Genomic DNA, 27,330 nt, shown 5'->3' with positions numbered 1-27,330 from the left:
GAGTTGCAGGTCAACTGGTGACACTAAGATCCAGTATGTTGTGTTAAAAGCTCTTAAATCAAAAAGGAACATCTTATGAACATGTCTAAATTAAATCTAAAATAGATAACCAAGTAGTTTGTCAAATATATTAATGTGTCTAAATTTAAAGAGTCTTATGTGTCTAAGTAGTTACTTTATAAACACTGCAGAGGCCAGTTACCCTTCATGTAATTTGGGAATTTATTCCATGGGTGGATGGAATTTGTTTTATCTACAAAACAATCGTTATATGTCTGTCTTTCAAGACTCCAGGGTTGAAAAAGCAGATGGAAGTCAGGTCCATGTTAAAAGAGAACCTCATTTCACGATCCATCCGGCAGGAACTTCTAGTCCATCCGTTCTTGCGGTGGTGCTTCAGGGAGAGCAGAGGTCCTGGCAAGAGGGCCGTCGATCAGGGAGGATGGAGGTCTGGGCTACAGGACCGGCTCTCTAAGAGAGTTGGTCTCTCCAGTAGAGGCTGGTTCAGCTGCATCATCCTCTTTACCACTAGGGGGCATCTGATGTGTGAAAAATCCAATCTGTTGAAAAAAAAAACAAAGACAGGGAGAGATAGATCCATTCACATGGTTATAACAGTCCTGCAGGCTGTCCAACCCTCCATCACGATCAAGGAGGTCAGAAACGGTGGCAGGAAGTCTAACCTTCAAGAGAAGTGCAGACACCACCAGCAGGATCAGCAGTGCACAGAGCACAGAGACCAAGGTGATGAAAACCACCTGGGAAGGGGGGGGCGTGTCCAGGACTGTCACAATCTGTGGAAGCAGAGAAGGCAAGGAGGAGAGGTGCTATGAATAATAATAATAGATTTAACTCAACAGATGCTTTTATGCAAAGCGACACGCAGGGGGAGTTTTGAGGGTGAAGTGCCTTGCCCAAGGACATAGGCAGGGCCAGGAATTGAACCGGCAACCTTCTGATTACTAGCCCGATTCCCTAACCACTCAGCCACCTGACTCCAGACACGAGAGTGACATGATGGTTCTGTGAGGTCCAGCAGTCCTGGGGTCGGTACTGTAACTCACCGTGAGTGTCTGGAAGCTGTGGGCAGGGTACTGGGTGTAGACCGCCCGGTCAAACGATAACACCCCCCGACTCCTCACCTCCACCTGTGCCCCTGAGCCCTGAGGAAACAGCACTGGGTCAGCATGTGTGTGAGTTGGTGTGTGTGTGTGTGTTTTCGCACGCATTGATGTTAGTGTGTGAGAGTATGCGTGAGAATCTGTTTATCTGTGTGTGAGTGAGTACGAGTGAGTCTCTCAGATATATCGCTATATATCCTGTAATAATGTAACAGGGAACTGAGTCATGAGTTGACGTACATCTGCCTCTAGGCTGACACTGCCAATAAACCTGAATATGCATGACTGCTGCTGGCTCAATGGGGCTATGGTGCAAGCAGCCAGGAGACAGGTCACTCCTCCACAGTTCTGTAAAGGAGGAGGTCAAGAGAGAATTCATATGTTTAACTTCCTTATTCAGCAAATCATTTTGTTGTCCTCAAGTTTGTCATTATTTGGTCATACTCCTCCAGACAGATTCCTAGACGCCAAACTAAACCCATCTTTTAAACAATATATAATATAAATATTTCAATATTTATGAATACAGAATGAATAAATTAACCTTGACTAAGAACAACCTTAACTAAGAGTTACAACCAAGATTAACCTTAGCCTAGATTTATCATGTTTGCAATATCATGTTCTGCTAATCGTGTTCATCTTTATCGCTCACACCCCCCAGACAGAAGTTTCACCTGATTCACCAAAGTTTCTTTATCTGTGGTCGAGAGCAGCCTTATCTCACACGTTGTCCTGCCGATCTGCAGAAACAGAAAAACAAGCGTGAGGGTTCCTCACCGCACGCGACAGAGGTGTCGTGACTTTAGGAGAGGTTTACAAGCAAGCGTTTACAGTTTCTGACAGAGACACGCTCCACCGGTGGCCTGACGTCAAATCAGCAGGAAGCAGGAAGGTGGCGTTCACAGGTGCTGCCATATCGCCCACGTTCTCCACCTCAGAGACCAAAGCACAAGAGGACAGGTGTGTGAAACGGTATTAAGTGTTGGGTTATTACACAGTGTTGGGTTATCACACAGTGTTGGGTTATCACACAGTGTTGGGTTATTACAGTGTTGGGTTATCACACAGTGTTTGGTTATCACACAGTGTTTGGTTATTACACAGGGGGTAAGAAGGCTCAGAATGGGAGAGGGGTTTTGGGGGTAAGGGGATGTTGTGGTCACAGGTCCAAATCCCCCCTGTACATCGCTTTGGATAAAAGGCTCAGATTTAACATGGTTAGTACTGCTGTAAAGACTTTGGTCCAAAGAGAGCCTTACCACAAATATATGCTCAATCAGTGTTGTCTCTGGTGGACGGATGAACTGAGTGGAGTTGCCTCTAGAACACGATCATGAAGACAAGGATACGGTCACTCCCAACAGTAAAACTGTCATTCGTTCCAACGTTCAAATTCTCATCCGTTCAACATTTAAACTGTCGTCCGCCAACTCACGCCAGCACTCAGCCATCGCTGTACCTACTCTCGGAAGATGATGACGTTGATGGGTAGCTTGACAGCGACTGAGCTGCTTCCAAAGTTATCGTAAAGAGTGTCCGGTTCCTCACCATTCCTGAAGGAGAAACACACAGGAATACAACAACATTCTAAGTTCCTGTGAGATGTGGTTTGTTTGCATGGTGGCTGGAACTGGTGTTGTGAGGGCAACTCACGCGCTGACAGACACATTCACAGCCAACAGACGGGTTCGAGAGGAGAGGTCCGAAACCTCAAATGACATCAGCACTTTCATCTGCGGGAGGGGAGAGAGAAAGTGGGGTTAGGGGATGGACGGGAGGAAGAAGGGTGGGGCGGTGGCGGTGAAAGGTGGCAGAGTGCGCTCCCATCACAATGTGCCCCACAAGCTCAATCTGATTCATCTTTAATATCCTTTCCCAGAGGGGAAAGAGAGGGCGGTTACTGACCTCTGACCCCTGTCGGAGAGTGACTGAGCTGAGGTGACACGTAGTCATGGTGACATTTTCAACCTCGGTGGAGTTGGATAAACACCTAACAGCTTCATGACCTAAAGACTTGGAGCACAGCAACACGCTTGTTACGACACTACAGCACTGAAGACAGGTCATAAGACTGAACGTGTACTCGGGTTCAGTTCAGTTAAATTTTCCTGCACATTAAGCAGACCCTTTCAGCCAAAGCATCAATTCAATTCACTTTACAAATCATGGAAATTCAAGATCTAGAATTCCAGTGAGAGCCACAAGTCACCTGCTTAGCTCGGAGGAAGGTAACGGAGGAGGGGTGTGTCAGCATCAGCTCCACCCCTTCGGCGTCCTCGCCACTGTTGGCCACACCCACCGCCAGCTCCACCGGGAACCGGGAGAAGACCACCACCTCTGGGCTGGAGGACAGAGCGACGTGACACATTGTGTTACATTTTATTCAGACTTTTATTCATTTGACAATTCATTCGTTTAGGAGATGCTTTCATCCAGTGCCCGCTAGGACCAGGTGAAAAAGGAGGCACACAGGGACTCTATAGAAGGGATGTGATACCTGGTGAAGTTAACGGACACTTGTAAGTCAGGGATGCACACATGGTCTTCGCCACACACCTTCTCCAGCAACACCTGAAACACCGCGCAGACACGTTCACCTTCAACATCGTGACTTACACCTAACAACACCCCCCACCCCAACAGAAACACTGTTTACATCAACATGATCCACTACAGTATCCAAAACTACCCAACAGTCCTGTGTGGCTGTGTGCTGGTATCACCATGTGTGTGAAGGAGGTGGGGCTGTGTGTGTGTGTGCTGGTCTCACCATGTGTGTGGAGGAGGTGGGGCTGTGTGTGTGTGTGCTGGTCTCACCATGTGTGTGAAGGAGGTGGGACTGTGTGTGTGCTGGGCTCACCATGTGTGTGAAGGAGGTGGGACTGTGTGTGTGTGTGCTGGTCTCACCATGTGTGTGAAGGAGGTGGGACTGTGTGTGTGTGTGCTGGTCTCACCATGTGTGTGAAGGAGGTGGGGCTGTGTGTGTGTGTGCTGGTCTCACCATGTGTGTGAAGGAGGTGGGGCTGTCTGGGCTGAGGATAGACCGCAGCCCCCCCGTGTCTGGGACCTCTTGTCCCTCCACAGCCAGACGGCCAGACAGCAGCACAGGACGGTAGTCTGAGATGCAACCCTGCAACACACCAGCACGGCACAACATCCCTGAGGGTCGATCGATCAACAAGAGGAAGGCTAGGTGTGTGGTCTCCCAGAGTGTGAAAAAAAGGTAATGAAGAGAAGAATGAAATCAATTGTGCATGTATCTTAACAGGGTAGGAGTAAAGATGGAGTAGGTTTGAATGACACGTGCATGGTGCTGCGACTGACTGGTATGCTGATGGAGAGGTTATGACAGGCCGTGCTGTTGACTTCGCCTGCCCAGCGAGAGGTGGCGGCGCTGGGGTAAAACAGAAGTCGAGCTGGCCTGGTCTGGGAGTCCAGCTCCACAGACATCTCTACTGATGCTCGGAGAGGTGCTGGAGTGGAGGACAGAAACACAGGGAGTCAGGTGGCTGAGCGGTGAGGGAATCGGGCTAGTAATCCGAAGGTTGCCAGTTCGATTCCCGGTCATGCCAACTGACGTTGTGTCCTTGGGCAAGGCACTTCACCCTACTTGCCTCGGGGGAATGTCCCTGTACTTACTGTAAGTCGCTCTGGATAAGAGCGTCTGCTAAAAAAAAATACTAAATGTAAATGTAAACTGGAAATGGTCTCGTTGACACCCGTGGGATTCCTCGGACCCAGTCAGTCCTATTCCCTGCAGCCTAGAAAACCTTCTCGACTCACTTCTGATTCTGGATTTTTTTTGCTGTCCTTTCTACATACTGTTCCGCATGTCACTTTGGAGAAAAACGTCTGCTAAATGACTTAAGTAAAATGTGAGAAGCGAGATGAGAGCGAGTTGAGCGTTCTCTCCCTCTAGCCCTCCTCACCCTTGATGTTCCCTGTGTGGATGCCTCGGACCGTGACGCACAGCGTCGCCGTGGCGACAGGGGTGTCGAGCGCCATGGCGCCGGCACAGTGGAAGTAGTCCTGAGGGATGAGGGGCGGGTCGAGAGAGACCGACACCTGAACCTGCATCACAGGCTGGGACCTGCAGGGACGACACCCATCGAGTCCAGACATGGAGATGTTGTGGTGTTTATGAATGAGGATTGGATTGTTATGGCGTTTGACTGTAGGTCATCAAGAGGACGCAAGTTCAAATCCCCCGCCCCTGTAAGTTGCTCACCTCAGTATGACGGCAGCGCCCTTGGCCCCCACCACCAGGTCAGCCAGGCCGTCCGAATTCAGGTCCCCAGCAGAGTGCACAGACAGCCCGAAGAACTTCAGCTCACTGGCCCCCCTCACCCCCTGGATCCTCTGCATCACATATGGATACACACACACAGTATTCAGAGGAATATCTGGGACAGGATAACGATGCTATCAGAGTAGTAGTAACATATACACGATGACCAGGTCACTTCCCTAACAGATGTGGTCTGACCTGACTGTAACTGGTCTGGAGGCCTCCCCCCGATCGCCCCAGGAAGACATACAGACTCCCCCGGCCCCTGTTCTCCAGAGGGGCCCCCACAGCCAGCTCCAGCAGCCCGTCTCCGTTGAGGTCGGGACAGGGGGACAGAGACGCCCCGAAGCGGCCCAGCTCGTTCCCAGCTGCCCCGCGCAGAGTGTGGGTGCAGTTGATGACCTGGGTGGATTAAGGTCACAACCAGAATGGGTTTTATTCGCCATGAAAGTTTGCACAGACAAGGAATTTGCTTTGGCAGGAAGGTGCAAACATTAAACATATAGGAATCTAAAATTTTAACATGAGGACTAACTATACTAAGGGTACATAACTAGCAATACTAAGTGGAATTATAACTGTCAACTCAGGATGAGGAACTAGACCACTAAGTATGTCAGGGTGTGTTAATCAAACTCATGACTTGAGGGGGGGAAGTACAACTCTTAGCTTGAGAAACTGATCTAGAATTTCAGGAAGGCCCCTTGTCACACTGCATAGCTTTCACATGAAGATATTTATGCTGTATATCCTTATTTATACACATGTATAAAGCACAAATAAAAGACGGGATTTAAAATAGCGTAATGATGTTATAACTGCTATAGAGTAATTTAAGAAGGAGATAGTTGTTATAAAAAGCGTCATTTAGTTATAACTCTTTGAAATAGCATAATTTAGTAACAAATCATATATTACGTCTATGTAGGTCCTCGGGTCAGAGTGGTAGATATCAGTGAAGCAATAGAAAGCAGATATTAGAGAGTAGATACGGTATTAGACAGCTTTGGATAAAAGCGTCTGTTAAATGCAACTGCAATGTAAACGTGCAGTAGAGAGATAGCAGTCTCACCCTGGGCCTCAGGGAGCAGACTGTCACCTCCCCGCCCACACCCTGCTCATGAAAGGACGGTGCTCCCACCAGCAGCAGGGCTGCGTCACCCTCGCCAGGCCTCTGCAACACACACAGCTCCCCACCGAAGTACGAGCCCAGCTGGGGGGGTTGAGAGTGGGGGAGGGGGAGTTTGCGTGTGTGGTGGGGGGGGGGTGGATAGAAAATAAAATATATTAGACAACCAAAACTAGATGAGCCAAAATCTCCCATCATGACTTCACATCCATAAATGCAACTTCTATGTAAGCTTCATATCTGTAACAGCATTCAAATACTGTTCGAACTGAACTTTCTATTATGTACAATTTGTATGTTGCTTAGGATAAAAGTGGCTTCTGAGTCAATAAACCGTAAAAAGGATTCATATCTCCAACAGCATCTCCTAAGTGCCCTGAACCCCAGAGCCCCTTCTACCTGGACTCCGTGTACCCTGTGAGAGACCGTCCACCGTCCCAGGACAGGGTCCGTCTGAAAGGCCAGGACCAGGCCTGTGTGGTTGTACCTGGGGGCCCCAGAAAAGTACACAAGGCCGTCCTTCATCACTGCCACCGCTACCGAGTAGCCTGCACAGACAGCAACAAATGCCACACTACTTCACTAACTTAGTTTCAGAGTGCTACTCTCAAATGACTTCTTCAGCAACACTTTCCATTAAAGTTAAACTACCATGTACCCACATAGCACCACGTCTAATTTGCAAAACAGTCCTCCTCAGAAGAGGAGTTGCTCAGGAGTTGCTAAGTCAACTGCTCGTTGACTTAACCACATTCCCACACACTTGTTACCACTTATACTTCAAAGCAGCATGAGGGGAAGTGCATAGTGGTGGAACAAAACTTTAGATTCAAACTTACAGTACAGCAAACCACACGCTGCACTGCTGATGTTCTCAGTTTTAACGACAGACCTTCGAGCCGGCGCTGGTGGGAAACCAAGTCAGCTACAGGACAGAGGGAGGAGAGCGAGAGCGAGAGCGAGAGCGAGAGCGAGAGCGAGAGACGTGTGGATGTGAACGGGCAGCGCTCATGGCTCACCCAGGTAAGAGTCCTTCATGTCGGCCTCCACTGCAGAAGCGTTGATGAAGGTGTCGTTGGCTCCCTGCATGGACTCCACCATGCCTCCAGACCAAGAGTACGACCCCGGGGCCCCAAACACAGACACCCCCTTGGTAGGGAGAGACAAGAGTTGTACATGATGAGATTGAACGTTGTAGAAAGACACAAGATGAGATCTAAGGCTGCAGAAAGATATGATAAGATTGAAGGTTGTAGAAAGACGTTTTGTGATAAGATCTGATGCTGCAGAAAGATATGATAAGATCGAAGGTTGTAGAAAGACATTTTGTGATAAGATCTAATGCTGCAGAAAGGGATGCATGATGCGGCCGTACCCCAGAGAGCGCTGTACTGAACCCTCCTTGTGAGAGCTCCTGTTTAAAGGACCTGGCACTGGCAGCGCTGTTTCCTTCACGGACGTCACATACAACACAGACAAACTTTATGGTTCATTATGGTTCGTGTCGATGAATTATATATTAAACATTAAACATGTCATTTGTGTGTTACACGTACTAGTCATGGGTTCTTATTCATGCGGTTTTCCAGTAGTTTAACAGCTACAGGACCTGGGTGTTTACCTTCAATGTTGAAGATTTGATTTCTGATCTGGACCTGAATGGTTTTCAGAGCCTCAAAGCTGTTGGTCTCAAATACGCCCTCAGAAGACGAGGCCACTTGTTTGAGCTCCTCGGAAGACACCTGGTTTCCTACCTGAGTTGGGAGGGGGGGGAGGGAGAGAGAGACAGGCAGGCAGAGAGACAAGGAGAGAGAGACAGAGACAGGAAGACAGTGACAGGAACTGAGTGACACAAGCAAACAGCCATTTTAAAACAAGCCACATTGACCAAAGTGCTGTCCAGACAAGTGAGAAACCCCACCCCACAAATAAATGAAACTGAATAATGAATCTTTATTCGGTTCACGCAGAATCTCACGTCACCATGAGCATACTCACCCCAACAGCAATCCTGACGACTCCCCTCTCTTCTGCCAGCGGTAGAACCTTTTCAAAAGAGTCCTTGGGATCGTTTGATTTGCCGTCCGTTATCACAACCAACAGTTTCCTGGAGTTCCGTCTCATGCCTCGTTTTTCTGTCAGCATTTCTTGACTGGGACAACAGAGGAACGGTAAAAAAAAAAATATGAAAAGTTAATAGCCCAAAACCGATGTCCACAAGCATAAATGACTTGCTGGGTCTCAGGAGATATAGCAGTGCAGTGAGAGAGGTGTGTTCCGGTTCCAGAGACACACTCACAGCACGTAGCGGATAGCTGAGGGAGTGTACGTGTTTCCCTGCGAGTGGCTAACAAACTTCATCAAATTATCCGGGTTTCGATCAACTGCAAAGTTCTGAAAATGGAAGACGGCATGTGCGTCGGTAGAATACTGAGCCACTGCCACCTGTGAAAGATAGATCATGTCATCAGACTGACACACAACTGACCAGCACACACACACACTTACTGTACATACACCACTCACCTGTACACTGGTATCAGTGAACATTCGGACTATATTTTTTATAAACGTGATCATCTTATCAAAATCGCTGTTAGTGATGCTCTGAGAGCTGTCAAAGAGAATCACAGCATCCAGACCAAAGTCTTGGCAGTCTGGAGGAGACAGAGAGATCAAAGAGGAGTAAAGAGGAAGCAGAGAGACATCACCTTCTCCCCCCCCCCCCTCCGTCCACGACAATCATCCGTCCTTCATCACAACCAAGATCAAGCTTTGACATTTCCCCTCTAAGCAGTACAATACAGATAGTCATTAAATGCGCTTCACAGACCCACGGGGGCAACATAATTCAATTTAACCAAATGAGTGAATCACACCTTGAAAGGCTGGCTTGAGTTTTTTCACAACTGTCAGCTGTGAATCCAGCTGGACACACAGCCCGTTGAGGTAGTTGAACGAGTTGCAAGCATGGACCAGATGTGGTCCACATACCTGGACAGGAAGGATAGAGAAGACATCTGACTGTTAGAGTGGTACAGGTTGGACTACGACCAATAGACAGAAATATAAAACAAAGATTTCATTAACTTTGTCTGTTAATTAAATAACAGGTCACGCCACCAGGTGGTTATAGCTCTGTAGAGTTTAGTGGGAGAGCATTTGACTGCAGGTTATAGAGGTTGCAGAATCCCCCTTGTACGTCGCTTTGATTAAAAGTGTTTACAAAAATGGAGGTGCTGACCAAACCGTTATTTTAACCATGACATCACCGTCAGGTTGTCCCACTACTGAATCCCATTTACATTTGTATTCATTTAGCAGATTTGATCTGTATGTCGTTTTATCCAAAGTGACATACATGTTGCATCCCAGCCCATTTAGTTAGGATCCCTCCATCTTGTCATGGTCCGTGGTTTGTCTATTGTTACGACACCCGGCCTAAACTGTTAATGATACTCCTCAGAAGTGACAAACATCCCTACGCCCAGGCACTCACCATGACTCTGTCAGTGCTGCATGCAATCGACAGCCCAAATGCGATGTCTTGATCCACTGCAGGAGAAGAGGGGGTGGGGGGTGGGTGAGGTGAGCACAGTTCCTGGAAGAGCTCAAGCGCACGTCTCTTAACTCACCAGTCACACAATTGTGCAATTAACTGTAGACTCAGCACCTCAGCCCACAACGTTAACATGTGTGAGTTTGAGTGGGTGTATGTGTTGTGGCGTGTATTGGATTAATGCCTATAGGTGCACATGCTCGCACAGTGAGTGGGTAGCATAAGTGAGCACAACACCACCTGTCTGGAGGCCCTGGATGGGGCAGTGTGTGTGTGTGTGTGTGTTTAGAAATAACCTCATCAAGATTCAGCATTATTCTTTGCACTCCCTAACTTAGTTGTTGCTCAGTTCATGAGACCCACATATAACAGGCATTCTACTTCCTGTTCTACCTTCCTCTATGGTTCAAACTGTCAATATAAATATAAAATATTGTCATAAAAATCTGAATGTTCTGCCATTTTGCCCAGTCAGAATGCTCAATGTTACAAATGTATTTTATCTTGATACATTTTCTGGTGCCAGAATTGTGTAACAAAATAGACTTTGAAACATCTTTGGTCCCTCTCTGTCTTAGTGTGTGTTGGCACACTGTGGTGTGGGGACGAGGCGTGGGGAAACATGCAGTAAGTAACTGTGGCAAAGGAGGTCCTCACACACACTAACCTGCTGACCACAGCTGCTCCTGTCCACAGCTGCTCTGCCTGCTAAATACAGTTCTTGACTGAACACCGTAATACAATCAGAACAATCTGATCCTTGATTGTCTGCTGAACTATGTCCTAGTGTGAGGAGAGGGTCTCTTGGGTATCATAAATGGGGCAGAATGACTTACCCTGAACCGGTACTGCATCACAACGTCCACTGTGATAGGAGCACCGGTACAGACCCCCGGTGCCGTTAGCCAGGAAAGGGGCTGTGACTAACACACTAGAGATAAGAGGAAACAACCAAGGTGGAGACAGGCAAAACTGATGTGTTATTTCCACTGACAACAAACCCAATGTATTCCATTCGAGACTGCAAATATGTTGAAACTCTGAAAAAGTATAAGGATAAATAAGCTTTGAACAAATCAAGTTTTATACAAAGCTAAAACTAACATGTTACATTGTGTCATTTTAACCCATAATTCAAATCCGATGTGCTTCTCTCCCTGCTGTGTGCTTGTATCATAGATGCTCACTAGATGATCATATGTTATCACTACACTCTGTAGCTCATCTAGGCTACTCATAATACCAGGCTATTCAATGTAGTGCTTTTGTTTAGATAAGACAAACACCAACAAAATATTGCGACTATCGAACTTGTAATACATGTTCTTCAATATAAGTAGTCTGTCAATGACTTGACACACAGTCTTCCCACTTTGTAGTCCTGACAGTGACTGGTTAGGTTGCTGTACCGACTGAGGTGAGGACCAAAGGTGCAAACTTGCCTTCTATCCCGCGCCGGTCCAAAGTGACACACGCGATACCCAAAACTGGATCGTGCATCAGTGTTCTTAAATAATCTGGGACGATCAATGTCTAGATTGAACGCCCAGGTCAATGGAGAGACTGAAAGAGAATTGGAAATTGTTGATTAAACGGGGATGAGATGTGGATCCAAATGCAAGAAGCACCTAAAGTTTTCAGGAAAATATACATTTTAATGAACAAACAGAACACAGTGATAAACAGACAAATCCAGACTGAGCACGAACGCAGTGCTGGGTTTAGAAGAAAACTAAATAACCCAGGTGGATCAAATAACTCTTTAACTAAATTAACCAATCATAGTCCAGTATAAACAATCTCACCCTTGACATCGTACAGAAATTGGTGACCTATCGCGGACAGGGACACAGCCGAAGCCGAGACTAATCAAGTACATTAAAGCGACCTTAACAGTTAGCAAAGACACAGAGGCACCAATAACATTTTACCCCTGGGGAGCCCTGGGTGACAGCTCTTTAGCGTTGCATGGTGCCAAAATCACACCCATCAAGTCAAAGTCCTATAAATGAACTGGTCCAAGCCCATGGCCACTATGTCCAAGCCCATGGTATTTGTGGAGAAAAGACAGTAGGCTATTTACAACTGTCAAAAAAAATCATCCCTACCAGTCCAATGTCTTTAGACCTTTTCTGTAGGTTCATACTATTCAACACTGATGCACCAATACTTTTCGACATCTGAACAACCGTGGTAGGTTACGTTTGTCAATACGGGTTGAAAAAACGAATGGCCACCAAGTACACGGACCTTAACGTATACTTACTATGCAGGAGCCCAATTAAACTCCATAAGTGGTCCATCTTCTGTTGTTCTGAAAAACGTTAAATTAATTCACAACTGAAATACAGTTATTAGAATGTTTCCATCTTCATAAGCCTAAGCTTCCCGCGAAATCCTTGAGATAGGCTATGAACAATATATAACTTTGTTGAAACCAGAAATAGGACACTACTCCTTCTCTACACTGTATGAAATGAGGGGAACCTTAGAGAGTGAAACTGTCAAAGAGTGAAAGCCGTTATTTCACTTTGTGCAGAGGAAATACTACGCAACGCGCAAGAGAGGCAACCGAGGCAGATTGTGTCAATGGGAGTCGTCCGCCTCTAACTAGAGGTCAGGCAAAGCTGACCAGACAGGTGACTGTATCATCAACTGAAACTATTTCATACAGTAAGACTGTTGATCATTTAGACTGGAAAAACTAGTTACAGTGAGTTACTGTCACAAAAACAGTGATCTGATTGACACATTCAGTGTTCCAGCTGTGCGGTGTTTCGCCCACACGCAATTATTTCGGCTGTATTTTATGCAAGTCAATTATAAAGAAAAGGTTTTCATCTTTAATGCGAATCCTCTGATGCCACCTTGAGGAAAACCCGAAAAGTTGTCAGTATGCACAAAATGTGTCTCACTAAAACAAGTCTTTAAATACAGGTCTCACAGCTAAGAACAAGATTTCGGTTTCGAAGATGTTAATGTAAGTATTTAGATGGATATGTAAAAAAAATATGACACCTATGGCAGGCATAATTGGATGAAGAATAGAATAGAATACAACTTTATTGTCTATCCAGAATTTACACCGACACCATTGGTTAACTAACTTGGAAATGTGATCCTCTCGGTTGTTCTAAGCATGTTCAAATAATCCTTGATCTGAACTAAGATCAATGAGTCGAAAGAGTAGGCCTACTTAAATGAAGTCACTGCTAACATTTGGCTGACGTAGGTGTTATGGAACATCCTTCCTCTTTCATTCTACCCATTTTTGCTCAATTGGTTGTTTGAGTGAGAGCAAGTGAAATGGAGCTGTCTCAGAGGAACCGTGTTGAAATGTCCGACTATGAGGATGCTACAAATATACAGCAGAACACATATGGGCCAGAATCAAAGACTGAAGACATCTACAACTCTCTGCAGTATCCAGCTATAAATGTTGTCAGATTGGAAGAAGGTTGGTAGGCTACTGAAAATCAATTCATCATGGGGGCTTAAATTGTATTTACTCATAGGTTACTATTGTGATTACATATACTATTTGTATGTCGCTTTTGAATAAAAGAATACACGGACTGTGAACTTGTTCAGTCTGAAATGAGCATTTAATAAAATTTAATTGTGGCTTTTTATCATCTTTAGGGCGACAACTCCCGGAGCGACCCAGAAATCCAGTTTTCCTGTTGATCTCCTTAGTTACAATACTGTTATTAGTCATCATTCTTATAATCGTTGGTCTTCACTGTGAGTAATGCCATACAAATCCTCTTCAGCACCAGTAACAATTAATGGCAATATTGGAGCATAATTTGTGGCTTGGCATGAAATTGTCCAACTTTGAATGATTGTAATGACTAGTGTTGCTTTCTCTTTTGGTAGATCATCATTTCACTGAGTCTGTCCCTCCCATGAATAAAGGTGGGTAGCTTCCTCTGCCAACCAAAATGGGTTTAAGTCTGTAAAAGAGGAAGAATGTTTAGTTTCTAACCATGGATAAAGAGATTCTCTCTATGATATTGCTGGCAATAGGCTTTCAGCTCTGGAGACCATATCAGCTCACTGACCACATCTGCTGACATCTACAACTGTCATCTATTCAAATCACAGACATATTTAGATTTTGTATTTGATTTGAGTTATGGAATGTGTGCACCTTTAGTTTTTATATTTTATTCTCTATTTATCTTAACTTTATTTTATAAATCTGAGTCAGTTTGTTAATTTGATGAATTTAAAGACTTTTGACTTTGTGTCTGCAGTTCTAAGGCAGGGTGATGAAGTCTGGTTCCATCACCAGAGGATCTTCTACCTTTTCTGGGAGGGTGAGGGAGATTGTTCCAGCGCCCAACTCTTCTGCAAGCAGAGGAACGCCCACCTTGCAACACTGGATCTAAATAACAAGGTACAACTACATAGCAATTCTATAGCCACAACATTACATTAACTAACTGTGTAGTAATACCTAACAGTTAGTAATACCTAACTGTGTAGTAATACCTCAACCTACACTTTCCTTTAAGGTTACACTTTCTTTTAAGGTTAAATGAACAAAACACAAACAGTTGATTTTGTGCTACTAGTTTAAACTACAAATATCTAATACAAATTGTACAGTTTGTATGTTTTTGCTGTGGTTTCTACTGAAAGGCCTAACATACAGTATATTAATTTTTCCTAATGTCTCATGTTTACTGTGTGTGTGTGTGTGTGTGTGTCTGTGTGTGTGTGTGTCTGTGTGTGTGTGTGTCTGTGTGTGTGTGAGTCCAGGACTGGGTGTTGTCCAGGGCTAGAGGGCAGCGTCTGTGGGTCGTGGTCGTGGATGACTTGACAGAAGGCTCTGCACACGACAAAGGACCACCACCGATGCCCCAACGCCAACTCGTAGTAAACAATGTAATTATTCACCTGGTCATCACTGGGTCTAGCAGTCGTATAGCATTAGTATAGCTCTCATATAGTTCTCTGGCATTGCTCTGACCACCTCAGTGGTAGTGCATTTCATTGTAGAGGTTGCATGCAGGTTCAAACTGAGTAAATTGTTAATACGCTGAATATGAGGCAGTTACAATGGAATGGAAAACATATATTACATTTACATTACATTTAGTACTCTCTTATCCAGAGCGACTTACAGTAAGCACAGGGACATTCCCCTGAGGCAAGTAGGGTGAAGTGCCTTGCCCAAGGACACAACGTCATTTGGCACGGCTGGGAATCGAACTGGCAACCTTCTGATTACTAGCCCGACTCCCTCACCGCTCAGCCATCTGACTCCCGCATATATATCTGAAATGCATTTAAATTGAATTCATTTGAATCCTCTAAAGACTCAAATTTGTATGCTCCTCAGGACCACAGGGATGCAGATGGATATTATTTATGGTATGAGGACAAGTCTGACCTGGGTTTGTTTTGGGATTCAGAGGACTCTGAACCTGGCTGTGGCCTCCTGAATCTTAGTCCACCTCCAGACAGCACAGGGCCCAGCCAGGGCTGGGTGTGCCAGGTAAATGCTTCCTAGCCTGGTTGTACATGAGAGGAGGACCGCCTGTCTCTCCAAGATGGAAACCCCAGCTTCCTTTCTTTCTTTGAAAGTAATATGTAATGGAATGTGTGCATCTTTAGTTTTTATATTTTGTTCCAGAACACTGCTGTCTTCCCAAGCAAAAAGGGACAGTAATTGGCCGTGTGGTCAAACTTTAGTTAATGTTGCTTTTGGTGCAGGTAATTTGCTTTGACACATGGTTGAATCTTACGTCTCAACTGTGTTTTTGAGAAGTTAGGGGGGTCTGATCGGCAGTAACTTCATAAACTCAATCAAAATGAAACACTTTGAAGTAACAATTTTTTTCTGAACAATATTTTTTACATTGGTTGGAGAGAACACGCAATTACATACTTGATTTGATGTTTACCAGAATCTGTCAAATAAAAAAGTGTAATGTGTTCAGAAAATGTATGAACTTTCTCATGACTTTGCACAAATGACACCAAGGGGGCACTATATATCATTGTTAAGATTTGACTGTCAAACTTATAGGACCTTGTAGGACAAAAGTTATTTATCATGAACTAATACAATGTATGTCTTTATGCTAAGATTTTATTGTATTAAAATATATACTGTATACTGTCATTAAAGTAAACCATTGGTATAAATTTAAAAAAACTATAAACATTGACAAAAAGATGAAGCTGAGAATCTCTCAAAACGCATGTTCAGAGGTTGTTAGAGAAAACAGTCTAGAAGTTGAAAACATTCCTTCGAAGGTGTTTGGTGGATGTAGGGCAGAGAAGTACATGGATCTCAGATGCTCTCTGTGTCTGACGTGATAGTCGTGGCGTGTGTATGAGCACTATAATACTGAGATCACGCACTCACATATACATACACACACACGCACAGCACACCCTCTGTCAACAGGGCTAATCCTGCACTCCAGGATGGCTTACAGTCTAGACTGGTCTTGTTTTCCACTGTGGCAAATCATGTTTGATTTTTGTTGATTTGTTGTTTCCAAATAGTTTTTGGAAAATATTCGCACTCTCACGCATACAATAAGTCAAAGAAAAGAAAACAGTAGACTTTTGAGATATTTCCATCTTTTTTTTCTCCTTTTTCTCCAACGAAACAAAGTGACTGTCTACACCACAGGCAAAGATCATCAGTAGTCATCTGTTTGAACGGTTTCCCATCTACAGATTTGTTACCATAACAGGTCATGTCACCCTCCCCCCCCACCCCGCCCCTCCCCACCCGCACCCCAATACCTACACCCCTATACACAGAATACTGTACTGTACACACTCCACCTCCTTATCTTTACAATACACATCATAGTCAAACTGTTATAATAGCTTTAAAATAGGTACACTTCTCTTGGTAATTGTGACCATTACCCTGATTGTACATATCATACCCTTTTCCCCTCATCTCCTAGCAGGCGATTTTAAACGCCTTTCTTCAACATTTTGTATGACGCAGTGCTCTCAACAGGCTACGGCCTCTTAGGAAAAACTCTGCGTTTCTCCAAAGTATGAATGTTCAGAACGTTCGGACAGAATTCCGATTATTCTAGAATGCAAAGCGCATTTGTACAGCTGCTTGGGTGTTGAGTGACAGTTAGTACAGACAATAAGGCAATAATTAAAATTGCATTGAAAACATGAGGTAAAAGAATACAGACTCAAATACAACGCTGTTGTTTTGACGTTTCTCTAGCGGCCATAGTAGACCACAGTAGAGTAGGTACCACACCGGACTCTATTAGACTAAATTGTTGGGGACTTAGATCAGATCCTGAACCCTTCTCAGACTGCACAAGGGGATTAGGACCAACTGTCGCATCTGCTCAGATTCCTGGAGATGATTATGAGGTAAGAGAAGATCACTGATGACAATCCCCAATTAGAATAATCATTTCAGGGGAGCAAGAAAGGCAGATTAAAGAAACATAGATTTAGAGAGACCTGAACTAACAGCATTGCGTTTATATCTACCTTAAATGTAATGACTGAAATGTATATCATACTGTCTATCTGTAATTCCAAATTTTGGCACAAACATTTCGGCAATAAGCACAAGATACTGGCAGTAATGGGCTGTGTTCAATTCAAGTTATTTCAAAAAACAATCAGATGAAACGTTAGATGCAATTAGATAACGTGACAACGTGATCAAATGAGAAACAACAAAACAGCTTAAGTGCAAAGAATAAAATGAAACATGGCAGGGACGGTAATGATCCTTTACAGAAATGTTTAGGTTCAGGACTCAGCTGGTGTGTGTGAGAGATATCTGACAATGCAGAGCCTCACAAGCAAGGAGACTCTGGAATCCTCTGCATATTGGCCTATGAAATAAAAAAGATCAAAAACAACCAACATAATTCCGTCTGATTAACTGCTGGCTGCATGGAATTAACAATGACCACACTTCAGACTGGAATTTTCTGGGTTTGAATGTCAAACATGAAAAACAAACTGTTTTATCACTGGGCAGGTCCATTCAACCTAGTAGGGATCTAGGGACTCTGAAGGGACAGTGGCAGGAGACAGGGACAGCGGGAGAGTGTAACTGAGTGAGTGTAACTGGTAGAGTGTAACTGAGTGAGTGTAACTGGTAGAGTGTAACTGGTAGAGTGTAACTGAGTGAGTGTAACTGGTAGAGTGTAACTGGTAGAGTGTAACTGAGTGAGTGTAACTGGTAGAGTGTAACTGAGTGAGTGTAACTGGTAGAGTGTAACTGAGTGAGTGTAACTGGTAGAGTGTAACTGAGTGAGTGTAACTGGTAGAGTGTAACTGAGTGAGTGTAACTGGTAGAGTGTATCTGAGTGAGTGTGGATATTGAAGAGCTTAGCCAGGCACTTGAGCGTCCTGACCAGATGCACAGAGGAACTGTGTGGTGAATCTTACCCTGTTTATTCACTGTAAGGAGATCATCTTTGCACTGATGGGAGAGGAGGTATGTGTGGAAAGTGAGTCTTAAGGTTTAATATGGATCTACTGTTAAAACTGAAATATCAAAGTGGGTGACACCATGAGTGTCTGCCATTCAAATTAGGCAATCATTAGAGTTCATCTGAAATGTTGTACCCTGTATAAGTGTGTGTGTGTGTGCATGTGTTTGGTGGGAGCTGGATAAGTGTGTGTGTGTGTGTGCGCATGTGTGTTTGGTGGGAGCTGGATAAGTGTGTATATGTGTGTGTGTGTGTTTGAGCTGTGATGTGAAGCGAGGCTGAGGTGTGAGAGGAGCAGCAGAAAGTAAAGAGGTTTCTACTCACCTACAACTTCTGACTGACACTGTAAGGCAGGTTGATTAAGCTTACAAGTAGAATATAAGGTTCTAATACGCGTTGTCATTTTCAACATATTCACAATTTTTGGAACACACAAATTAAATTCAAGAAAGGACATTGAAATTTTTTTTTCTTTCTTGTTGACCGGTGTTCAAGATTCCTTGTGTAAAAACAGCTACAATCAAAAATGAGGCACTTTCTTAAAAAAGTATATATGTATATAATATATCTATGTAGCTTTAATTATGTATACGATATATCTTTTCTTATGTACCATTATAATATATCACATTTATATAACAATTTTCTGAAGTTTATGTTGAGGAACAAGAAAATATCCAGGACTCCAAGTTGTCAGGCGGAAGTTCTGATAATCTCTCTCCATTTGCTGGATGTTCGCACTTCAGTAAACCCTGTCATTTAGCCAGTAGACTTTTGGCACACATTTGGTAAATTGCACCGAACAGACAGGATGTAAAAGAGTTCATAATGGTATGATGGGTGTCTTCGCTGACGCAACTCCTCTTCCTATTGGACGTTTGTTGGGAAGACGTAGAACCGTGCCAACCAATTCCATCGAGTCCAGCAGCAGCACAGGTGCTGTTTCAGCAGGAATGTCTTCAGGAAAAAGATGGGTCATTAAAATTCTGTAAGAAAAAAGAAAGAAAGAATCTTTAAACCTTCTAAAAACAAATGATCTATACTAATCTATTAATGACAATAATCAGTTAGAATCAATGATGATCTAGGAATGATAAATTTGCTGTAACATTTCCAGGAAAGTAACAGATATATTACTGCTCTCTCCTTTTCTGAGACTGAATAAATAATTAAGATGATTTCAATTTGAAGTCTTTGTTGAGTGAATATAGCAGATTGATTGGTGCACACAAGCACTAGTACTGTTTCACCTTGGCAGTGATGATGTCCATTAGCAAAGTCGCATCTCTCAGCCACAGACTCCAAAGCCCTCCTCTTGTGTACAGACAACCCTGCATCCTGAAGTTACTAGACAAATACGTTTAATAATGTCTGTCCACTAAATTTGAAGAACTCCCCCCTTCTGTGACTGATCAATAGATCTGTTTCCTTGTCTCTATCCCAATCGAAAATCAGATCACAAAAAATCAGATCTCGACTGAACTTTTTATTTATTTATTCAGTCATACAACGAGAATCCAGTCGCCTCCACTCTCTGTTCCTCGCAAATGGTACAGGGGATTGATCCCACCTAAATTACCCTCCTGTGGCTAATGTCAAGATAGATCTGGTTCCTTGTCTCTGTCCCAATCTGAACACAGATCATTAAACAGGGCCAGTGGGAAATGCATTGGTCTGTCTCCCTCCATCCTCCAGACTGAACATGCCCCCAACGCCGCCTCGTCTGGCATGTCGAGAGACACATCCAACAATTCTATTTTTGGCACGGTTGCAGCTTTGATTTGTATCTGATACGCTGTCCTACAAGCTTCTGAGAAGCCATTTACTGTGTCCATTATACCTGGAGAGACTAACGAACTGTTATGTTCACTTGCTGTAGCAAGGTAGTGTTTATGTGGGAACGTGGGAACAGGTCTTTGGAAGGACAACTAGAGTCACAGAGACTGAAGGAAATAACCAAGCATGTATGTATATAAGTTCTGCTCTAGCCTGCATAACCTGCCAAGCATCTTTATGTTTGTTTCTCTTCCTGCAGTTGGCCAAGCCTCTGCGTTTCAAACAACACTTAAAACCCCCATCCCCCTCCTCCATAATCTGGCTAATCCACGGTTATTCCTCTTAACAACCCTGGTTTCCTCCCCAGCGTCCACAACTTCTCTGGGACCCCTAACCCCCTCCAGCCAGGAACACCCCAGGAACACGCACAACATCAACTCCTGGCCCCTGCCCAAACCCTCCACCTGGTCCTTGCCTTGACCCCCCTCACCTGACCCCTCCCCCAACCCCCCTCACCCGGGCCCAGCTCCTCCACATCCATCCATGTGAAATGGCTCGTTACCAGCAGACAAATCAATTTGCTCAGCTCTGCGAACGCCCACTTGTGATAACGAGAGCGTTATCTCTAGCGCCTTGGCAGAGAATCACCACTGTCTAGCCTGAAGGCAAGCTTCGCGTCAGGACCACTTCCTGTTGTTAGCGAGACCACATTCTCCTCCGACGAGAGGAGCCCATTAAGGAGAGCGCCGCATCCCGTCTCCCAGACAGACGGACCGCAGTGATCTGACACGGGGAGGACCGGGGTGGCCGAAGCCCGTACGCATCCACATGAATTCAAAGAGGAGAGCTATGGAGAGAAACCAGGAAAACGCTCTCTGTCATCTGGAGAGAGTACTGAGTTTGAATACGTCTTTTTACCCGTCGATAAAAGGCAGCAAAAGCTGGGAGATCATATCGTGTGTAGTTACAGTTCACAGAGCGAGCCACAGGCATACCACTCACCACGATCAACAAGGGCAAGAAAACAACCTACAAACACAAACATACACACTCTGTGGGTTGCAGAGTGAGCTCAGGTAAACACTGACTCTGTGGGTGGTGATGGTGGAGGGGGGGGAGGGGGGAGTCGAGTAAAAACAACAACACTTTCATTGGCATCACTAAGGAAACGAAGCGAATGAGGCTTCCTTTGACGTAAGCAAAAAAATCAAAAGTCCCAAAATACCTTGCTCTCTTCTCCAGTCTCTCTGTCACACTGTGCTTATCCAGGTTCTGCCATAGGGCTCAAGGATAATACGTGGACACTGTCCAATAAACAGTCTTCACACACAAAATGAAGAACTCTGGTCATTGCACAGGATTCTGAGGTGGATTTTGATTGTCTTTATATTTATTGACTGAATACAATATATCTATGACTGCTATATCTATGACTTACAGTACATTAAATAACTAACTATAAATGTGAGAGACTGGGACTGCTGATTTATATGAGTACATTTATAAAGTTAGCATTCAGGACCATTTCTTCTTTCACTAAATGGCATTAACTAATAGTCTGTATTCAGAGAGTACAGTACGCCTGTTTGTAAAGACCGTACCTTTGCCATCCTTCCGACTGTTCTGCTGTGCTCTCAGCTCCTCTGACTTGTAGAAATCGATACTGGCATAGGTGTTGAGGCTGGCAATGGCATTGGTCCCCAGGCCCCCCCCGGGGGCGGGGCTGAAGAGGCTGTGGGGGGCGGAAGCTCCCTCCAGCCCTGTCTGGAGGCTCTCCCTCATGGCCAGGTCCAGATCGATGTAGTTAAGGCCGTGTTCAGCTGACAGTGCTGAGGAGGACTGTGTGGCGGGTGTGGCTGGCTGAACGTTTTCCCACAGAGAGGCTTCCAGCCCCTGGTGAGCCCCGGAGGCGACCAGGAACTGGGCCGAGGAGGAGGGGTGCTGGGACAGGGAGGTCATGAAGGTCTCTGAATGGTGGCGTCTTCTTCCCAAAGGGTCATCTCTGACCAGCCGGCCGCCCTTGTCAGGAGAGGAGAAGGCTGTCGCCGTGGAGATGACCAGGCCAGGGTCCTGCTCTGAGGTGCGGAGCGAGGCTCCGACAGGGGAGGCGGGGCCAAGGGAGGAGACAGGGCCCCGTGAGGGGGCGGAGCCCAGGGAAGGGGCGGGGCCACCCTGGCTGAAGGCCATCTCCGTGTATTCTGTGAATAGGGAGTCCGACAGCGCGGTTGCCATGGCCGCGTCTGTCCTGTGCCGTCCGCTGCCCTCCGCTGCTGCGGGAGACGGCCTCCTGCACTCGTCTCGGGCCTGAGGGGCGGCGGGGCCCCGCAGGGAGCTGAACGACGACTCAGGGGTCAGGGAGGGGGAGCTCCCCAGGTCCATGTTGACGTACTCAGCAGAGGTGGACAGCGGGGCTGAGAAGCTGCGGGGGAGGCCGGTGGAGTCCTGGCACGGCGCCGGGCGGTGCACGGGCCGAGGGGCTCCGTGCGTCCCCGACAGCCCGCTCCCCCCGAACATGATGCTCACGTACTCGCCTGGACTCTGAGAGGCGGCAGGAAGGAGGCTCTCCTTCACCCTGGGCAGTGTGTTGGCTTTAGACATGTCCACAGACACGCTGATGGGCCGGCCCTTCCTCTGGTGCTGAGGCCCCGGACCACCGGACCCACGTTTCTGCTGGTGGCTCCCTTCTTTGGAGCGCGCTCCTGAGCTCCTGTACCCCGGGCCTATTCTGGTTAGCCGTAGCACTCCGCTAGCAGCCACCGACATGGGCTTGTCCTCCAGGCTCTCACTGCTGGCCGAGCTGGAGGAGAAGGAGGAGGAGGAGAGGGAGAGAGGGCCGGCTCCCCCATGCCCTACGTTGGCCTTGTCTCTCTTGCTGTAACCCCCCTGCTTTCCTCTGCTCCTAGAACCATCGCGTTCACCGCCGCCCTGCTTGCCTTTGCACTGGCCCAGGTCATCCTCGAAGCGAGTGGAGAGCGTGTGCTGGTAGGAACGTGGCAGGGAGAAGTAGGAGCAGGCCATCTTGGGCTGGAGGGGGTGCTGCTCCTGGTGCGAGGGAGGGGTACTGCAGGCGGAGCGGATGCTGATGGGGGACATGTTCATGTAGTCGCTGCCGGCTCGGCTCTCGATGCTGCCCCTGCTGCCCCACATGGCCATGCCGTGCAGGTCGGGAGAGCAGCTGCTACTGGGGGACATCACCATGTATCCCTCGGACACCGGCGGGCGGATGTGCTGGGGGGGGGAGACGCTGCTGTTGGGGGTCATGGCCATGTACTCGTCATCGGGTTTAGCGCAGGACTCGGACACAGCGACGGAGAGCGGGAGGGAGGCGGGAGGAGCCGTCACGCCGGGCTGCATGGACATGTAGCCGCTGTCCACTTTCCCGCCTCCTCTCCCTCCTCCCGGCTCGCCCCTCCCTGGGTCTGCCCTCCCCCGGGCCTCCCCTACCGCCCTCGCCCTGCCCCGCTCGCCCCCGGAACCCCGCGACGAGACGAGGGCCTCCCGGCTGACGCTCCTCGACATCACCGCATACTTTTCGTCCTCGTCCTCTTCCTCGTCCTTCCTGCGCGGGGCGAGGCGCTCCTGGGCAGACATGGGCAGGGACGCCCTCTTGCTCAGCAGTTTCCTCTCCGCCTCGCACTCGCGGCTGGACGAGCGACGCAGGACCCTGCGGCCCTGGGAGTGCTTGTGAGAGCCGGGGAGACCCTCCCTTTGGCCCATCACTATGTAGCTGGAGGACACCTCTCCATAGGCGTGGAGACCCAGCCCACCGTGGGAACCCCCGGGCAGACTGGGCACCAGGAGGGAGTGCTCCCCTGGGCTGGAGCCGTACTCATCTGAGGAGCCGTAGTCACTGGGAGACCCAGAGACGGACACTCTCTGTGGGATGCGGGTGTAGGAGCAGATTGCTACCCCTCCAACCGCCGCCCCCACCAGCCCACACTCGGAGCCGTGGCCCGAGCTGGAGGAGAGGCTTGGAGCTGGGGAGGGAGTGGGGTTGGGGGTGTAGCGAGCCAAGCTGAGGGTGATCTTGGCGGGCGTGGGAGCCCTGGTGGGTTTGGGCCTGAAGGTGGGGGTGGTGGAGCAGGATCCGTTCAGACTGGGGCTGGAGCTCGCCCAAGCCCCCCTGGTGGAGGTCCCACCGTCCTCCGCCCGACCCCCAATACTGGCGGTCCTGGCTCTGGGGAATCCATGGCGTGGCGTGGGGGACGTGCTGGTGCTGTTCCCTCCCCCGGCGCCAGGGGTCTCGGTCCGGGCCCTCCTGGAGAAGCCCACCTGGCTGGGGGGCAGGTTGGGGTGGTGGCGGCGACTAGGGACGCTGATAGGGTTGGAGGCGGTCCCCCCGCCCCCCGAGGCCCCCACGGTCTGGGACTTGCTCCGCTGCCGGAACTCCTCGCTCAGGGCCTTCATGGCCTCCAGCAGGGTCTCATGCATGTGCTGGGCCACCACAGAGTCCTCCACCTGCATCCAGAACTCCCCCGGTCCCGTCATGGCCGATCGGCCCACCTCGATGAAGAAGAAGTTCTCAGAGTGTCCGCAGCGGCGTACGTTCATCAGCTGTAGGACCACGGCGGCTACGTCCGAGTTGAGCTTCACAAAGTTCACCGTCTTGTCAGTCAGGCACAGGCGGTGGATGCCGATCAGGTTCCGGGCCTGGCCTAGCCCCTTAGGCCACACCTTCACCTGCCACACCTCCTTGAAGGCGGGGCCGGGGGAGGGGAAGCCACACTCACCTCCACTGCCACAGTCTTCAGGGGTTTTACCTGGAAACAACACAGAGATCAACATACATTTGATATTTACTAAGACCAACACTAAGCAAAAGACATAGACAACAGACTTAACACCTGAAGTGTATCGGTGTGGTACACCGTTTAGGGAATGAGCATGTTCTGCATTATAACACTATCACTCTGAAGTACCACAAAGCAACATCATTTTAATAATGAGGATGAAAGTTCAACTGCACAATGAACCATTCATGATACAACAGTAACAAAGCGGTGATTGAATGTAAAAATGTATGGCAGAATGTTTTTTTTTTCTGAATGTAATATGATAAAAGACAACGCCTGCTGAAGAATTCTGTTAAAAACTGAATTTGTCCGCATGAAGCATGGTTTGTCATGTAAGTGCTGAAACAGCACTTATTCTAGAGAGATTCTAACACCAGCAACAAGCCCCTTTAGGAAACACACACTCCAGTGTTGTAATAATGCCATCGGTTCAAATAAATGAAACAACTATGATACTTATATGCAATAAAAATACGATCTGAATGGGTTACGATGATCAGAGCATAAGATCACAAGCAACCAACTGGGTAGGCCTATATTCATTTTAAAATGAATTATTTTCGTTAGCAGTTGTTGTAATTTAATATTAGCGCAATGGGCGGGGGGTAGGCTACAGCATAACAACCGAAGCACGAGGGAACCGACAGAAAACCGTTTCCCAATAAGAACACACGGACTCTGCGGCTCGCCTCCCCACGGCCAACGCCATAGCACAGAAATGTAGGTTACGCGCACTACATGCAGAGCAATGTGTAGAAAAACAACAACACGGGCTACTACGCTAAATCTCCGCAATGGGTGCAACCAGCCTGCTCTGCACACTGTGGAGAATAGCCTATATATACATCAGCAGGATATATGGATGGCACATATTTGGAAACCGAGCGTTCAATAAAAGATTGAACCTGGAGATACAAATCTAGAGATACAGATGATCGTAGGATAGCTACTAGAACGAAATGGTGTTGATTCAGATTCTGCTGCTGAAACCCAGCGCATTCATCAGCGCAGTCCACCACCCTTCTGAAGCGCGCCATACACCTGCTCATTAGATGTAATTAAGCGCTCAGAATAACAGCTATGGGCCTATAATTAATTTTCCTCAGCCAATACAGTACAATAACCTACATATTGCATTTAACTAATTTATGACGGCATTCCGTTCCATACCAACACCATGATGTCCAAATATCTGTTGTGAATGTCATATGGATGTCAATCCAACGTGTTCGAGCTAAATTTAACGCTAGACGTTATGGCTACAGGGAATATAATCACTGTATGTATTTATCTTGCTTACATTTACATTGAAGGTCCAGCATGGCCAGGTACCACTCGTTTTGGACTTCCTCGCTGTCTGCAGCGATGGCAAAGCTCTCCCCGCGGGTATACATCACTATCATGTGCTTGTTCTTGGAATCCGCCCGCTTGTTGATGTTAAAGCAAGTCTCCAGATTGAGTGCTTTTTTAGGGACAGGTGATTTACTGCGAAATTTCTTTTCGTTCTCATAATATTCGAGTCGAGCGGGGCCCTGTTCAGATGCCGCCCTTAATACGAAGAATCGCCGGTGCATAGATTTCTGCTTGCGGAGATAGCCGCTTTTCCGTACGTCCTCGTAGCTTTCCTGCTGCAGCTCGGTGACTTGGTTCTCCATGGCGAGGCGGAATCCTTGTTTTGCTTGATAAAAAAAAACTATCGTCTGAATATGAGGTTTATTAATTCATAATAGCCGCATTCCTCTTCTCCCTCTCATCATGTGCACGTTCCTTAATCATGTCCGTGCGCGCAACGGTGATGAGCGATTTAATTCAAGCATGTGTTATTTTGAACTAGTCTTTTCTCGTGCGCCCGTCTGCGCACACAGGCGTGCACATGCAACGATTGACGTCCACGCTGTCCTCGCTGATCCTGCCGTTTAATTGCTGTGCTCTTGCACTACAGTCTGTGTCCGTGGGCCTCGTAGACTCTGCTCTCACTCCCAGGTGATACCCTCTTCTCTGCTACTGAGGAGACGTCAATCCGATGGCAGGTCTGAGTGGGGTCTTCTCAGTGCGCACGGGCTGTACTAGAGCATCGGGTCCAGGCTGTTTCCTTGTGCACATTCCACAATATAATAACTTAATAATTCAACAATTTGGGTTTAAGTGGTGTTGTTGACATTTCTTGACTCGATCCTGAAACTGTGTGCAAGCCAAGCTTAA

At 46.9% G+C, this 27,330-nt stretch overlaps 3 protein-coding genes across 3 annotated transcripts; 1 reads left to right on the top strand and 2 right to left on the bottom strand.

Annotated features, from left to right (window-relative positions):
• Positions 1-145: 145 nt before the first annotated feature.
• LOC136962983 (integrin alpha-X-like) lies at positions 146-12,549 on the bottom strand. The gene is given in 31 exon segments (XM_067256934.1): positions 146-560; positions 684-794; positions 1,065-1,163; positions 1,362-1,469; positions 1,799-1,864; positions 1,956-2,057; positions 2,384-2,444; positions 2,588-2,677; positions 2,778-2,857; positions 3,030-3,137; positions 3,334-3,466; positions 3,622-3,695; positions 4,126-4,254; positions 4,449-4,597; positions 5,054-5,214; positions 5,353-5,483; positions 5,611-5,814; positions 6,485-6,625; positions 6,941-7,089; positions 7,561-7,710; positions 7,713-7,901; positions 7,904-7,990; positions 8,163-8,295; positions 8,540-8,693; positions 8,841-8,986; positions 9,068-9,198; positions 9,421-9,535; positions 10,041-10,096; positions 10,937-11,031; positions 11,543-11,663; positions 12,367-12,549. Coding segments are annotated over 31 exon segments (3,615 nt in total). The 5' UTR covers positions 12,404-12,549; the 3' UTR covers positions 146-455.
• Positions 12,550-13,433: 884 nt separating this feature from the next.
• On the top strand, positions 13,434-15,983 carry LOC136963591 (uncharacterized). The gene is made up of 6 exons (XM_067257743.1): positions 13,434-13,557; positions 13,743-13,844; positions 13,980-14,018; positions 14,360-14,502; positions 14,868-14,993; positions 15,451-15,983. Exons 1-6 carry the CDS (start codon positions 13,437-13,439, stop codon positions 15,619-15,621), a joined length of 702 nt encoding a protein of 233 aa, XP_067113844.1. The 5' UTR covers positions 13,434-13,436; the 3' UTR covers positions 15,622-15,983.
• A 4,977-nt stretch (positions 15,984-20,960) lies between these two features.
• Positions 20,961-26,783, bottom strand: si:ch211-284e13.4 (insulin receptor substrate 1-B). The gene is made up of 3 exons (XM_067257734.1): positions 26,429-26,783; positions 21,937-25,095; positions 20,961-21,118 (listed from the first exon to the last, which is right to left on the bottom strand). Exons 1-3 carry the CDS (start codon positions 26,781-26,783, stop codon positions 20,961-20,963), a joined length of 3,672 nt encoding a protein of 1,223 aa, XP_067113835.1.
• Between the last annotated feature and the right edge of the window lie 547 nt (positions 26,784-27,330).

Source organism: Osmerus mordax, chromosome 19 (assembly GCF_038355195.1).
Source record: "Osmerus mordax isolate fOsmMor3 chromosome 19, fOsmMor3.pri, whole genome shotgun sequence".
NCBI lineage: Eukaryota > Metazoa > Chordata > Actinopteri > Osmeriformes > Osmeridae > Osmerus > Osmerus mordax.
Note: the sequence above shows the minus strand (reverse complement) of the source record. Positions and strands in the feature narration are given on the sequence as shown.

Excerpts from the sequence above, each read along its gene's own strand:
- LOC136963591 (XM_067257743.1), top strand. The coding sequence starts at position 13,437 with ATGTCCGACTATGAGGATGCTACAAATATACAGCAGAACACATATGGG. Across the intron at positions 13,558-13,742 it reads TGTTGTCAGATTGGAAGAAG|GGCGACAACTCCCGGAGCGA; the intron begins GTTGGTAGGCTA and ends TATCATCTTTAG. Across the intron at positions 13,845-13,979 it reads TATAATCGTTGGTCTTCACT|ATCATCATTTCACTGAGTCT; the intron begins GTGAGTAATGCC and ends CTCTTTTGGTAG.
- si:ch211-284e13.4 (XM_067257734.1), bottom strand. The coding sequence starts at position 26,783 with ATGGAGAACCAAGTCACCGAGCTGCAGCAGGAAAGCTACGAGGACGTA. Across the intron at positions 25,096-26,428 it reads GCTGGACCTTCAATGTAAAT|GTAAAACCCCTGAAGACTGT; the intron begins GTAAGCAAGATA and ends TGTTGTTTCCAG. Across the intron at positions 21,119-21,936 it reads CAGTCGGAAGGATGGCAAAG|ATCACTGCGGTCCGTCTGTC; the intron begins GTACGGTCTTTA and ends TCCCCGTGTCAG.